Source organism: Embiotoca jacksoni, unplaced genomic scaffold (assembly GCF_022577435.1).
Source record: "Embiotoca jacksoni isolate LCO1_2020_lvr unplaced genomic scaffold, fEmbJac1.0.p SCAF_14, whole genome shotgun sequence".
Classification (NCBI taxonomy): Eukaryota; Metazoa; Chordata; class Actinopteri; family Embiotocidae; genus Embiotoca; species Embiotoca jacksoni.
In genome coordinates this window covers 13,756,459-13,772,743 of record NW_027185274.1, presented here as the reverse complement: position 1 = coordinate 13,772,743, position 16,285 = coordinate 13,756,459, and the positions used below count along the sequence as shown (strand labels likewise).

The following is a 16,285-nucleotide window of genomic DNA, read 5'->3' as shown; positions in this document are numbered from 1 at the left end:
ATATAAATTAATCACTTATGCCTATCATGAGTTTGTCTCACACACATACATTCAAGTTACAGGTATAATTAATGTGTATTTCCTGTTGCCTCTTTTTCCACTTGTGCCTCTGCTCCTTCCAAAAACAATCTGCAATGCATCCAACAACAGCTAAGGTTTTACAGATACCGACTATGACAGGAAAAGGTAGATATGTGTAGTGTAGTCAAATTAGCATCAACATGCAAATTAAATAGAGACAACCCAAAATTGTATTTCCTGTTTTAAATTGTATATATTTTATAATGGCAAGTATGAGATTTCAGGAATACTCTCTGGAAAAGCAACAGAATATGTCTGTTATCCCAGCACTGCTTACAGTTAAAAGAGAACGTAACGAGGGAATTCCTAAAAGCTTCCCTTTTCTAGTCTCTGAGCCTCTTATTTCTGAATACAGAAAAACTGCGCTGTGAACCTGCTGAGTGCAAAGGGGAGAAGAAAAATCAAAAGAGGAAGGAAAGGGTTTGTTGAGAGAGATTAAACTAGCAGCAACGTCACTGATGCAGTCACAACAGGAAACTCATCATCTGAGAGGGAGGGGATTTGAGCAAGAGAGGAAGGTATTTGACGAGAACTATATCTCAATAAAATCATTTGACAAGCTGCTTCTTCCACAGATGAACAGACACCACAGTGTCAGGACGGGAACAGCCGCTGCCCCTTTGTTAATATTTATCGACACTTTTATGTTATTCTGTACAGTTACAAAGAGTTGGTGAGAAGGGAAGATGTTTCTGCTTTGATCGTCAGAATAGAGGACTTTGTTAACCGCTGTGTGGATTTTAATTCAATGACAACATCTCTTCTGATGCAAGAAATGGATATAAAAAACAATATGCCAATTCTTGTCTTTTTAATTATCTACATGAACCGTGTGTCAGGTAATTAACACCTTTTATTACTTTACATCTGTAGTTTGTCTTTAACGCGTTTGTTTCAATTATGTTGTGTGATTTAATTCATTGTTGTGGAATTAAAATACCATTTTATTTTGTTGATTCTGACAGTATTTTCTACTTATTATTAAATTGTCCTTTATCAATATATTTTAAATACTGTAGGCCATACAGAAATTGTAGAAGTACATATTTGCTGTTGTGTTTTTTCTAATCTTGCATCTATCGCATTCTACTCTGATAAAACCAAATTCCCAGAAGTAGAGTGGAATTGGGTAAAACTCTGTTCCCTTCACAAAAAACCCATAGCGATCCCATAAATGATTTTTAAGATCTCTTTTTATCAGCCACGGTTCTTTTTCCTCTCCTGACTACATGTTTTTAACCTTTTGAGCAGTTTATCATGATTTTATATCACAATTTGAAATCAAAACAGATTTTTTTTTTTCCCTCAATCAACGTATAATCTAAAAGTGCTTTGTATATGGAGAAATTTAAATGATCTTATATTGTACATTATAACACCCCTATTGTTTTCTGTAATAGGAGTGGATATCCCTCAGCCGGAGAAACTGATAGTGGATATTATGGATGGAGAGGTCATGGTACTTTGGCAACATCCTGTGGATGCCCCCTCTGACATCCAGTACAATGTGCAAATGGCAAGGTATGTTTGATTTCCAAATATCAGTAGTAACAAGTTTACTTCATTTTGCAAATCAAATTTCCCAGCGGTCTCTATTGTTTTATTTATCTCTGACCGGCATACATTTGTATTCTTCTCTCTTATTTTTGGGCCACTAATTTCAATTATTTTCAAATCAGAGCTATGAAACTTAGATATACATTTTTTATTCAATGACAGATTTAATTTTAGTCTGTATGCTCCACTGCTTCCCTTTGGTGACTGCTGTGTCTTCTGTCCTCAGGTACACTGGTGAATGGGACTTCGTAGCCAACTGCACAGGAATCACAAACACCTACTGTGACCTTAGTAGTCTAATACATGACTATACTATTGGCTACAAGGTCAGAATTCAGCTGGTCGCAGGAGATGACGTGTCAATGTGGACAGCCAAGAAAATTCTCCCAAATACAAGTAAGCATAATTGTCTGTGAGTTTGGTGTGTCAGCATAACAGGGTTGAAACATTGGACGTTAACCTTTAGGCTCACAATAAGGTGATTTTCTTACCTTTCTCTGCTCAGGTAAACTGCACCCTCCCTCCTTTACTTTGGTGGCTACTTCTAGCACACTAACAGTTTATGTTCACCAAAAAAACATTCTGGAAAAGCTCTTTCCATATGGGCTCACTTACACCATCTACCTGGAAGAAAAAGGAAAAGATACGGTGAGTGTTGCATTTAGGTTTGAACAGAGCACACACTGTTTCCAGAGACCCTACCAGTAAAACCAAAATACAAGACAAAAGCTAAATCTAGTTAATCATTGATTCATTGTTTTTACACTGCAGAATACCACAGCATACCTGAAAGTTGGTGTGGGGGAAGACAAGAGGACTACGACTTTCACTTCTCTCCATTGGGGTAGAGAATATTGTGTCAGCCTCAAGGGAGAGGGTACTGGAACTCTCTCCACAAGCAGCGTCTCCCCCAAACAATGTCTGCAGCTACCGGAGCAAGGTGAGAAAAGGATTATAACGGGGATGCACAGGAAAGAGACAGCATGATACCAGTTCAACTTTATAGATTTGGGGATATACTCTCTCCTAGAAGACCCTCACACCTAATAAATTGCTTTGTGTTTTTGCTCCCTCCAGAGTGGTTCATAATTGCTGTGTCGTCCCTCTCTATTCTGGGTGTGCTGGCAATCATTGCTATAATGGCAACCATCCTCCTGTGTTATGTGAAATTTCCAGAGAAAACACCTGCTGCATTGGTAGGTACCTTTAACTATTGAAAAATTTAGAAGAATTACAGCTACCCAAACTTGTACTGTTGTTCGGGAAAAAAAGGACCAAAAACTGCCAAATAAATAAATAAATAAAAAGCAAAAGGATATCACAAAGGTGGTTGGTTATTTCAATTTTTTTTATATCAGCCTTGCAGAGATGGGTCAAGAGTAATAATTCATTTTGTTACTGTTTTCTTGTCTCACCCTAGAAATCCCCTGTCAGTGGCTGGCTTCCTCTCTCTGTTGGGGAAGGGACGATAGAGGTGGTCACAGACAAAGGATGGTTCCTGTCCGGTTACAAAACAGAAGTGAAAACCTCTGTCAAAGACCCAGTGACCCTTGTTACAGTGATACAGGACAACGATGAGGAGGATAGGAGGACCAGCATGGACAGTGGAGTCAACATGGAGTCTAACTCTGCTACAAGCAATGGAGGAAGTCCTCCTGTGAGACAAGAGGACAGCGGCTGTGGGAGCATGGGAGGACCAGAGAGCTCCACTAGCAGTCAGACAGATTACCCCCTGCAGGATGAGAGGACTGATACAGTCAGGAAAAGGCAGGACAGTGGAGTGGGCCTGGGCTGTCGGCTTGATTCTTCTTCCATTAAACTGGACGGACAAGACAGTGGGCCTCTGAAGGAGTCTGTTTCTGGGGGGAATTATCGCAGCCAGAGGCCCTCAGCAGTGCAGATCCATGTCTGTGACGATGAGGACGACACGTTTAAACAGATACTTCCTAACTCCATTTTGGCTGAAGTGGTCACAGGGTACAAAGCTGGGCCTCAATCCTGTATCTGTTCAGGAGCAGGTCAGTGCTCTTGGTGTCATAAACACAGCCATTATGAAAGTGAAATCATCAAACAATACCGAGCAGTGTATATTGAAAACAGACGACTGGGTAGCAAATGTGATTTGGTGGACTCTAACAAAGGAGAGCTTACATTTTCAGGTTGTACTGGGAAAACACAAATGGATACTGTCAGAATGGATAACTTTGAAACAACATTTTTACACATAGGGGAGTCTTTCCCTCTGCTTACATCTCTGACACCGCTGCCCCCGGTGAAGTGCGAACAGGACTTCAACATGAACAATCTGTCCCTCTCTCTCTGTGATGTACAGCTGAAAACTGACTGATACACTTTTGAGGAACATAACAACACTATTTAAAAATGATGCTGACACAGCTTGTTGGAGCACTATGCTGGAGCGTTACACTGCCCTCTCCTACATGACGCACTTCCTGAATGAAATGGATACTCATTAATACTCATGATACAGAAGAATTTGTGTGTGGTGAAAGGCTCCAGTGTCAGAAATCTGAATAAAAGAGGGGAAAAGTGTGAGGTGGAAACAGAGCACGCAGCAGGCTGTTGATCAGAGGAGGGAAATATAGGTTACATCACATAGCTGCATGGCGAGAAACTGTTGTTTGGAGTCTTGGGAGCTTACAGAGACTGAGAATAGAACATGAAGACCTTATTTAACCCTGTCTTACCCTGGGTATATTTACAACTGACTAAAAGGCAACATGCCGGAAGTGAAACTGGTGTGGGGAGCGCTGAGCAGAAACTGTTTGACAGTTACATGCTTTTAGACATTTTGTGATTTCCACTCTGCCAACAATGATACTTTATGTCCATTACCCACCAATAAAGTTTCTGAAAAGGTTTTTTTTTTTCTCACCTCAGTTTAAATATCAAGAAATTATTTTTTTTCAGCAATATTTTCAGATAAAATCTTAACATAACATCAATCCACAAATTTGAAATATCAAGTTGTGTCAAACAATGAGAAAAACGCACAGGTCAGCTGCTTGCATGCTGAAAGCTATTTATTTATTATGTATCACTGTGAACACAAGTGACTTTGCTCCTTCATATATGATTAAATATTATCTCCTTGGACTGTTATCGATATTTCAAACATTTCTCTCTCTCTCTCTCTCTCTCTCTCTCTCTCTCTCTCTCTCTCTCCACACACACAAACACTTACAAACAGAACCAGTAAACAAGTGACATGATGTTGTTTTGTGAAACCATGACTAAGCACATGCAAGGAAAACCCTGAAACAGTAAAGTGATACTTTCTGGAAGATAAACATATCACCCAGCTTTTCTTGGGATCCCCACATTCAAATTATGTTCAGGAAACAGAGCTGTAGGCTTGAAACTTTTATAATATGAAACGAACACTTCCTCTGTCAGGCTCCATGTCACTTTCAAAAAGTCCCACATCACATTGACAGCAAAGAGAACAAATAATCTCATGATCATGTGACCGTGTTGTGAGAGCCCACAGCAGCTACAGAGGAAGTGAGACATTGTTGGGTTAATCCTAAAGGTTAACAAAAACCCCTTCTTCAAGCAGCAAAGTATCACATGCTACTGGTTTTGCGGAACATGTCCACTGATTATCACTATATGAGCAACATTGTTCACCTCCTAGGTTACAAATTTGCGCTCCTGCTGACCCCTATACTTTCAGTCATCTATACAATGGATGTCCTATCAACTCCACATTCCCATCATGCCGAGCGCTACCAGTGCTCCCATGCTGGAATAATGCTTTCCAACTTTCTGGTAACTGTGATTCAACACAAACCTCTATAAGTATTATTTTGATGCAGACATGTTCGCAAAATTAGTAAATTTGACAGAACGCACTTTAGTTGACATATTTTAGGGGTCCAATTTTTTTTTTTTTTTAAATCACATTTAATTGCCAAAAAAAAACTGGTTGGTATTTAGTAAGAACAAATTACCAAAATCACAGATATTCAGTGAACCCGAAGTGTTTTGAGCCCCTCCAGGTCTACAGTAGGTGGCCAGGGGGCAGTTGTCTACTTTGCCTGCTAATTAAGCCTGGACATCTTGACCAGTTGTTCTACAAGCTAATGATTTATATGTCTGTGTAAAGGGAAAATATATATAGTTTAAAAAAATTGTAGAAAATCCATGCTCAGACAATGAAGAAGTAGCATATTCTAACTTTTTATGATGAATTTAACAGTAAACACGACAATGACTGAAACTCTTCGAAAAACAGAAGTAAAACAAGTGTTAACATTTTCCAGAAAGAGTTGTGATGTCATATTAAATAATTAAGAAATTAGACTGGCTTTAAACAAATGTATGTATGCTATTTTTGAGGATAAAAAAATCCTAATAACTAAGAGAAAAAGGTTTAACTGTGCGATGTCCCCTGGTTTTATAACTCATTTCAGTCTGCAGCACAGCGTTGTAATTCATGCATATCCAATGATCAATGATTGTCAGTTGCTTGGCTTAAGTTAATGCAGATTACTGTATGTGCAGTCACAGGAAGTCAGTGCAAATCAGGCCAGGCTCAGGTTGTTGTTTAAAAATGGATTTCATTTGCAGCACATTGCAGAAATGAAAATGGCAGCAGTGATGGCCATTAACACAGTACTTTCGAAAAGACATGATTTGTATTTAGAAAACCAAAATTAAATCCTATTTTTCTCCCAGATTAAAAGAAGCAGATGGAACTTTTGTGAAGATTTACCGCAAAGTGATATTTACAGTAAGTGGCAGATAGTACCCACGCACAGGAAAGTGTTCTTCCTTTCTACCTTTGACTTAATGGGTTGAATTTGCCTTTTCATAAAAAGTCGAGATAGGGCAGCCTGAAACTACCTGAAAACATTTCAGTTTGGTTTTTTTTAAAAACATGTTTTTGTCTTGTGCACATCTCAGTCATGAATGTTATTCTCTGAATACAAAAAGTTACCTTTATTCACCCCATTGTAGACAGCTCATATCAGAGAAAAACATTAGATACCGACAAATGTGTTTTAGTTTCATTAGAGGAAAAACAATGAGACATAGAAGTTTCACCAACTATCGAAAGTATCAGAAAGGTAGTCGATGTGATTTTGGAAGGAAGTCACCTGCAGCTTACAAGAAAGCTGATCTGCCTGGTTGCTGTGGCTGATCTGTTGATGTGCTGCCATCACCGTAAAAAGTTATTTTCATCAGTAATGGAATGTATCTGTTTGCTTCTCTGGCGTGTGTGCGTGCGTGCGTGCGTGCGTGCGTGTGTGTGTGTGTGTGTGTGTGTGTGTGTGTGTGTGTGTGTGTGTGTGTGTGTGTGTGTGTGTATTTGTGTGTGTATTTGTGTGTACTCACATTTTTGTCAAGGGACGCCACAACATTTCAGTTTCTCATGACAAATAGCAAAACTGACAAAGTAAAATTGCATGGGGGTATTTATTTACATGTATATGTGGCTTTCTTTCTAATTACAATAAAATTACAAAAATACAATTTTACATATAATAAGATGCAATACCTCACTCTCTGTTTCAAGAAAAAGTAGGAATTTTGTTTTAAAGACATGACTTAAAACAAGGTTTGCCAAAATGCATGAACATGGTACGAAGGCATGACATGACACAATAGTCAGAAGTAATCTAGAAATATCACGGTAAATTCCCTCCATGAGATTCATATTTATACATCAGACAACAAAGTCGGCCTACGTGGTGCGTAGGAAAGTGACAGACGAGGGGAGTGCCTTCCATCGTGCTGTTTATGAGAATCAACTACCAACAAGTTGTTATTTCATGATGCCACTGATGGAGAAGGGAGGAGAAGACTTCTTCAAGCCGACCTTGCTGTACAAAGTCAAATCAAACACATCAAAATTAGAAGCACGAAGCAGTGGAAAAGGGGGAAATAAAACTGCGTTTGAAAGGTCAGCCTGAAAGAATGTACTCACGTAAGCACTTTGTCTTTCAATAATGGCTCTACAAAGTAAGAGGAGACATAATGAATATACAGTATGCATTTTATATGACAACAGCATATTGTGGTCTCACTGCTGGGTGATGTTTCACCCATTCAACCATGTAACCAGATGCATGCCATTTTCACAAAGTTAAAGTATTTTAATCACTCAAATGACAAAACCAGGCAAATCGTTTTGGTTTTATTTGTGCAGGATTGAAATATCTGTCGCTGAGATGTGTGCTCTCATCCCAAAGAAGGTGAACAGAACGTGTGGTGTACATAGCGTTAAAAAAAAAAATTACATTTAAAAGATTCTGTGGCACCAAGGACTCAGTGTCCTTGTTACACAGACCAAACACTCAAGTAATTCCTACTGTGTATGAATATATACGTATTAGCAGAGGTCTTTGGATTATTCATCATAACCAGATCGATGTGATGTCGCCATTGGACTTTTTTAATGTATTTTTCATGCTGTGTAAATATCCTTCACCTCCATTGTATTTGGGAAAGAGGCAGAGAAGTATTTCAAACTTAGGACAAATAAATCCAAAACTACCTCCACAGCTCACGACCAAAGGAGGGCCAGCTGACCTATTAAAGTTCCACTCACCCTTTTTTTTGCAGCACGTTTTACACTTTTTGCATTTGTAATTGCAGCAGAATTGTACAATCGCAATGGTGAAGAGGATTGCCAGAATGCCAAAGCCCACAGCAATTCCAATCGCCGTTCCGTTTACCCTGCTTCCTGAAAAAAAAAAAAAAAATATGGAGGGAATTAACACATTTTCAGATAACTTTTCAAGCTTTTACAGAATAATGTACAAGCTCACTGAACCAAAAAAAATATTGCATTTCTGAGTCAAGTCTCTCTGCTTGCCTGGGCCTAATTGGATCAATATACATGTTCACTAGGAATGAATATTCTCTGTGATGAAACGAGATTGGAAAATCAATTGCTGGGAAAGAGGCTGACCATGCCTTCAGTAGTTGTCTGTTGATAGAGACTGAAAATGATGAGAGTGAAGTGAGTTTAAGAGACAATCTTTTCTCTCTGCTGAAGCAGCAGATGAAAAGCTCTTTATTGCTTAAATTTCTAAATTTGATTCTCTACTAGCACTTTTGTATACATGCAGAAGAGAAAATATTTTTAAATGCACATGTATATTTTAAACACTCATTTAATCTTTTAAATGCTCAGTTGCCACTGAACAGGGTTTGTAATTTAAAATACAGGAAACAAACAGATCTCAGTCACTGTGTGATAAAACTATAACCCAACAAGGCATTAAAAGATATTGAATTCAAAGGAGAACAGTACATTTTGAACATCAGTATTGTAAAAGTAAAACAAAACGTGGGTACAAATTTGAATCACAACCACAAGCTGTTTTTGGAAGTTGCTTGTGTGTGTCACATTTACTGTAAACAAAACTGAAATGAATCATCTCAGCTGAAAGGCTCTTACCACCATTCCCCATAGCTGACTTGTCAGGATGATCGTTGTTATCCCTTTCTTCTCCTCTCCTTCCTGTCCGTTTGGTGTTAAGCTCTATCACTCAATTACTTTACTTTACAACAGTCTTTATTAAATGATTAGTCTTGACTATGAAGAACCAGAGTGCTCTCCTCTTCCGTCTTTACCTACGTCTGCCTCTCCATGTCCCCATACCAGTCATTCTTTTAAACCGGTCCATCTTCTTCCTCTGTCCTGCCTGCCTTCTACCCTCCTTCCATTAGCAAATGTTAGAACAAAGGCAAGGCAAGTTTATTTTTAGAGCACATTTCAACAACAAGGCAATTCAAAGTGCTTCACATAAAACCATTAAAAGCATCAAAACATCAGACAAAAGAAAAGGACATTTAAAAACAATTAAGAACAGTGATCAAAACATTAAAAACAGTCATTGTTGTTGCAGTGATGTTGGCAGTAAGGGAGAGTTGACTGTCGAGTGTCACGCCGAGGTTCCAAGCGGTCAGAGTCGGGGAAAACACGGAGTTGTTGAAGGTAATGGTCAGGTCGAGGGTGGGAGAGTCTTTCCCTGGAAGGAAAAGCAGTTCAGTCTTGTCGAGGTTAATTTTCAGGTGGTGTGCGGACATCCACTGAGAGATGTCAGTCAGACAGGCAGAGATTCATGTGGCTACCTGTGTTTCAGATCGGGGAAAAGAGAGGATCAGTTGGGTGTCATCAGCATAGCTGTGGTAGGAAAATCCATGTGAGTGAATGACAGAGCCGAGAGAGTTGGTGTACAGAGAGAAGAGGAGGGGACCCAGGACGGAGCCTTGAGGGACACCAGTAGTGAGAGGACAAGGCTCAGACACAGATCCTCTCCAAGTTAATGTGGGTCAGAAAGAGCATCAAAATATCAAACATTTTATTTTGACTCACAAAACTCCATTAAATACTGATATGATGACACAGGTTTTCAAGTTTACAAATAAAATAAGATCATAACATTCTGCTACAAAGTGATACTGTCATACAACACACATGTACATACACATACATACTACATACATGTACATACACACTACAGTTACAGAGCAGAATTAAAACTAAAAGACCTCCATTCATTTTGATTTATAATAAAAGCATTATAAAAAGCAAAAGTGAAAGTTGGGATTCGATTTGAAAATTAGTCTCTTTCATTTTTCATGTTTACTGTTGGCCGAACATGTCATGAGTCAGGCCAGTAGCTGGTCTAACACATTCTGGTGCTGTCCCATGTAAAAATGGAAGAACATATCATGTAAACTCGTAGAAAAGGTGACTGGCCTGCCATTAATAACGATTGCTAAAACCTACCCACACCGAAAGAACTTCTGCAAAAAACAGAAATGCTACCACTCAGCCACAAGATGTTATCAGTTCAGAGTGGTGTGAAGTGCCCTGTCATTTAATAAGTGATTTACAATCCCAAATACAATGTCTTCAAGGCTACACAGTGAGTTAGATGTCCTTACTAACACTGCAGAGACTGCATGTCTTATACTGATGAACATGACTAACTTAAATGTTAAAGGCTGCTGACATACGAAAATTACAACATTTCTTTCAATCTTTGATGCCCCAATATTCATCTGAATTATAAAAAGAAGTTAACGTCCTCCTTTACATATGTACAAAGTCTGCATTCCTAAAAATAAATTAAAACTTTATTCATCTACTGTGTCTGCCAATACTTTGACTTATTTTCCTGAAACTCCACATACAGATTTGATTGTTTACATGTTGGAAAAATAAAATTCTAGTGCTCAAGCTACTGGAGGGAAATTTCAAATAAAGTATCTTTTTTGAAAGGCAGCAAATGAGTGCAGAGAAATTGGGGTTTCTCATCAAACTAATGTAATATTTGTTTGTCCTCTCTCCTCTCCTGACAGTTAGCCACACTAACTGTATCAGTCCGCCACTTTGGTTCTAACTGAAATATCTCAACAACTGAGCTATTGAATGGACTGTGATTAAATGAAGTGGTCTTGATCTACAGCGCATGCATCCCAATGGCTGTGGTAAACCTATGACTTTTCCTCTAGAGCCATCATCAGGTCAAATTCTTCATTTTAGCAACTGTTAGCATGCTAACACGCTAATCTAAGATTTTTAACATAGTCAACATTAATACCATCCATCCATATTAATATTATCACCGTAAGACAGCCCAGAGTCTGTTAAAAAAGTACATTTTTGACTCTTCAGAACAGTATATGTTATAATAAAATGCTCGAAGCTCAAAAGTCCAATTACTAGTTTTTTGAGAAGTAATCTTTGGTGAGGTTCTAAATATATTTTCTAAGGCCCCAGGTGTTTGTTTAGGTATTTTGTTTCTGTAAATATAATTTATGGGTTGTGGCATTTATTAGTGCAAAGCATGTCAAGTCCAAAACAGTGTAAACTTAAATTTAAAAAAAAAAAAATCTAAAATGGGTAATGACTTATCCGTGTGATATGAGGCCGCAGTGACTTTTGACCACCAAAATCTAATTAGTTCATTCTTAAGTCCAAGTGAACATTTGTTTCAAATCTAAAGAAATTCCCACAAGCCATTCCTGATATTGTGTTTATGAGAATGGAATAAATGTACAGTTAGTACAAATGGAAGGACAAAGGGACAACCTGAAAACATCGTGACTGGTCGAGGAAGAGGAATACAAAAAGTTGTTGCTGGACATTTTTATCGGTCACTCAGTCTTATTGTCAGATTTTCTTTTCACCTATTTCAAACTATTACCCATTGATGTATTATAAGAACACTTATTGAATCATTGGGTGAACATGTCCAGTTTTTTTTTGTTGAACCTTTTTTTTAATAACATTTCAATTCATACAGTTAATTTACCAACAACAAACTAACATAAACCAAAGACAGCATAAAAAAAGAAAAAATACACAAAAGAAAAACAAATTGAAAAGAATAAATAATAAATAAAAAAATAATAATACCATATTCTTCTTGACAATTTCTATCTTTAGAGGGCCATTAGAGGGCTAACTTCATCCATGCCAACACCCGTGAGGGCATATTAACAAAACACATAATACTGGTCCCACAGTGAGTTAAACATGTCCGGTTTTACAATTATGACCTAGTGTGTATGCAGGATCATTGGGAGTGTGGTGACAGTGAGAAGAGAAAAAAACATGTTCAGGAAATTTCTTTTGAATGTCTTGGTAACACGTTAGAACATTTCTGGGAATAAATATAATTTTACCATCACATCCTTCTGAGAAATGTTACTGATCCTCTTTATAGTGATCAAGGCAATAATAGGTTAGGCTGCAAAGCTCTTTATCCAAAATGATATCATCTATCACTATGTCACGACTCTCAGATTGTTGCAGATACATACAGCCAACCGCATTTCTGAGCAGACAGCAGTACTTCCTTACACTGTAGCTTTCTTTTGATATGCAGTGGGTGGCAGATGACACAGTATCACCATTAAAAAGTGTTCCCAAAAGAAACTTCACACCGGACTTGGATCTTGGGACTTGTGTTGATTGTTTCTGACTGGACTTCCTGATACATTAAAACCCCACACTCTCCTTTGAGAGAACATGGATTTAAAAGATGAGAGTGTGACAACATACTCTACTCAACATACTCTATGTTTATGTGTGTGTGTATATACATATACATAACCATATATTTTGGACTGAAATTGTGCATTGTCACAGACATTCAGACAATATTTCTTCCTTATTTAATTCCTGTAATTACTCTAATTAGCCAAAAATATATCTCATAACTAACCTGAATAAAATAAATTCTCCATTCAAGCCAGGTTTCTTTTGAATTAGAACCATTTCTAATAATATTTTATCCATTTTCTAAGACCTATTCGTTAACAATTTTGCAAACAACATGGATTTAAAAGATGAGAGTGTGACAACATACTCTATTTAGAGTTCAGCATGAAATGAAAAGGTGTTCATTATTAACCTATCGTTAATTATTAACCTGTCATTTTCTTGTCGCACTTCCCCCAATGTTTGTCAAGCTAAATACAAGTTTCAAAGAAACGCACACCTGTGTGGACAAAGGAGAGTTTGGGCACCTTAACTGGCGGGAAGATGGTGGTGCAATGTCTTTGACGGTAAGTCGAGGTGGTGTGAATGTGAGTCTGTGTGTGTGTGTGTGTGTGTGTGTGAGAGAGAGAGAGAGAGGGAGAGAGAGAGAGAGAGCAGGGCGGGGGGTTGTTTGCTGTGGAAATGGAGAGCAAAGAGGTGGGATGAAAGAACTCTGAAGGGTGTTCCCTGCTAAAACAATAAATGTCGGCTGAGAAGGTTTTCAGAGAAAGATGCACAGTTTCAAACACCAGGATTACTTCTCTTTCACCAGTTTGCTCGCTTACCTTCAGATGCTTTAATGACAAGGAGTGAAAGCTACTTTGCAGGTGAGGAAGAGTGCAGTGGAGTGGGGTATGACGTCTGTGTTAGTGTACTCATTATCTTTTTTTATTATTATTTCTGGGAGATTTTCAAACCCTGACCATCATGACACCTCGATTAGTTGTGTAAAATTATGTTTGTATCACTTTTCTCCTGAAGTAAAATCTTTTTGTGGGAGAACAGAAATATGAAAGACGTATCAGCGATAGATTTAGAAATTTTATCACCGACATGATTTATCTGTTCCCAAGTTTATGACTAAAGTTTAATAAACCGTGCTTATCAACATGTGTAATGAGGAAGTTCCTGATTTATAATCCAATGCATTTTAAAGTTTGGTATCAGTGGTTTTTCTCTGTGTTTTTGGGTCCTGAAATGTAAAAAAAAAAAAAAAAATCAACCTCTGACAAAAAAAAACTATGAAGATCTCAAATTCTGTGTAAGATGTCTGATTAAAGCTAAATCGATCAAGTACAACTTGGTTAGCTGTTTTGCAAGTAAGAGATTACATTTGTGTGTTCATTTTTTGTTTTGTAATCAAACAAAAAATATGACATAATGCCTCAATGTTCCTAACGATTGCACTGAATTTTGCAAAGAATTTGAATGTGCTGCTGCGTTATTTGAAAGTCAACGTGAAATGAACATTTTACAAAGATGGTCTCAGAAAATCACTAATATAAATGTTTGAAAACAATTTATATGGAATGGTTTACAGTCAAGCTGTCTTCATTGGTACGTATTTGTTGTGAACTCAAAACTCTGAGCAATAGTCCTGATTGAATCTGTTAATATGTAACCCGGGTGTTGGTCAAGTTGTCCTTGAACTTTATAAGCACCCAGTTTCAAAAGAAAATACCACTGATTTTAGCAGCAACAGGTAGTTTCATTGACAAAGCAATGACAAATAATGAAGGAATTAATTTCATTGACGTTCGGCTGTAGTTCTTTAGGTATTAATGAGATTATGAATAAAAGGAAGCAGTTTGACTTAGCAGAACAAAAGCTGAGAATCAAACAAGGACATACGATAGATTTATTGGATCTCTGAATGGCTTTCATCTGCTCTGTTACAGTGTGTGCAAACATGTTGTCAGACTGTTCAGAGAGGGTAAACATTGTGGGTATTCATGTGATTTATATTTTTAGATGTGAGACATTGTTTAGTGGATGAAAAATGGGTTACTGTACAACGGCTGAAGCGGATGACTGTATTCGACTTACGATTTAATTCATCATTCCCCGTCACTTTTATAATTAGTATCTAAGTGAAACTCTATTCACTAAGCTCAGTAAGGCGAGAGACAAAAAGAGGCCATGTCCTATTTTTTATGCCAGGGTGGAGCCTCTAGATGTAATTCTTATGCCAACCTGTATAATAACAGTGACTAGTGTCTGAAAGTTACCTCGTCATCAGCTTCCAACTGATTCACTTACATTTCTGTCTATACCTGTATTAACCAAACTACATCCGTAGATCCCTCCTTTTTCACATACAGCATACAAGACTGTATACTATGAGACAGCTAATATCATAGTCATAGCCACGTTTTCTAACTGAGCTTTAAGGTACATTGCATTTAGTAGTCCAGGTCAAGCAACACAATCAGCTGCTGTTTATAACAATGGCTCTTTCTCTGCAGCCAGCCTTATCAGTCTTTTCTCTCACACTCCCAATCAAGCTTTTTTTCCTCCTTAGTTGTCTATGCTGTCCCCATGACATTCACAGTGGCTTCATTTTTAGAGGCACTGACCTAGTGGTTGGGGTGCTCACTTGAATGCTTCCGTGAAGGGTAATTTAACACTTCAAAAATCAGGGAGGAAATCTTCTGCTGTTTTGGTCTCTAATGGTTGAAATGTTCAGGCATGTCACATCAACCCATTAAGTAATGTCAAAACAGCTTATTTTAAATTAGAGCCAGTGACCTAAAACTTTAGTATTCTTGCACATGTTATAGTAACCCATAGAAAGTAGTTTTGTGACATGTTTTAAACTTTAAAACTGCATAGAATAAAGGCAGATTCAAATATATTTCTGAAATACTACAATTTCATAGCATTTGCAACGAGATGAAAATTCACAGTTTGACCGCCTGCAACATTGTGAGACCTGCCGGTCGATACCAAGGCAAATAGACCAGACGGCGTAACATCTCCATTATAACAACTCTCTACACTTCTGTTTTAAATTCTGCCTGTTTGGGCTTTTTCATAGATTGATATGATTTGTGGCATTTTAAAACATGAATGAGGATAGTGACATTGAGTTACTTGCAACAGAAGAATTTGTAGCTGCCCATTGGTGCTCCAAAAGAATACGCAGTGGGCTCATTTCTCCTGTCTTTTTCTGTAGCAGTTCCGTGAAGTTGGTGTCTCCTCTAAAATAGCATAAAAATCTATTGAAAATATATTCTAAAACTGTCCACTTGTAACACCATGAACTAGCTTGAGTCAAGCAGAGACGGGCTGCTCAATTTGGTTAAACTTTTCCCTGCAATGTTCAAAAACAGTTTTGGCTCATTGAGAATCTTTCGTTTAAACTGGGCTTCAATAGTTCACAGACAATGAAACATTGATGATTCCCTGATTTCCCCTGGTGTTACCACGATGTTGAGATTTTTATTTTGTAGTAATATGTTTCAACAGTCATTGGACGGATTGCTGAGCAATTTGATGCAGATATTTGCATCTCTCACTGACTGTCAAATTAGCACCATCCCCATGAGAGTTTTTAATTTGTCTAATACAGCTGCAAAACTGATAACATTTTAATTTGCCTCAGCTGTACTTTGA

The 16,285-nt window shown here is 37.8% G+C and overlaps 1 protein-coding gene and 1 long non-coding RNA gene across 2 annotated transcripts; one reads left to right on the top strand and one right to left on the bottom strand.

Moving 5' to 3' along the window:
• Positions 1-679: 679 nt before the first annotated feature.
• On the top strand, positions 680-4,755 carry il10ra (interleukin 10 receptor, alpha). Its single transcript, XM_069147317.1, has 7 exons — positions 680-920; positions 1,482-1,602; positions 1,865-2,034; positions 2,144-2,286; positions 2,410-2,578; positions 2,716-2,834; positions 3,059-4,755. The coding sequence occupies exons 1-7, from the start codon at positions 830-832 to the stop codon at positions 3,983-3,985; spliced, it is 1,740 nt and encodes a 579-aa protein (XP_069003418.1). The 5' UTR covers positions 680-829; the 3' UTR covers positions 3,986-4,755.
• A 2,306-nt stretch (positions 4,756-7,061) lies between these two features.
• LOC138196928 (uncharacterized) lies at positions 7,062-9,259 on the bottom strand. The gene is made up of 4 exons (XR_011178166.1): positions 9,071-9,259; positions 8,216-8,350; positions 7,592-7,619; positions 7,062-7,487 (listed from the first exon to the last, which is right to left on the bottom strand). It is a non-coding gene; the product is annotated as an uncharacterized lncRNA (long non-coding RNA).
• Between the last annotated feature and the right edge of the window lie 7,026 nt (positions 9,260-16,285).

Coding starts and splice junctions, on each gene's coding strand:
- il10ra (XM_069147317.1), top strand. CDS start 830: ATGACAACATCTCTTCTGATGCAAGAAATGGATATAAAAAACAATATG. Junction 1,603..1,864: donor TACAATGTGCAAATGGCAAG/GTATGTTTGATT, acceptor TTCTGTCCTCAG/GTACACTGGTGAATGGGACT. Junction 2,579..2,715: donor TCTGCAGCTACCGGAGCAAG/GTGAGAAAAGGA, acceptor TGCTCCCTCCAG/AGTGGTTCATAATTGCTGTG.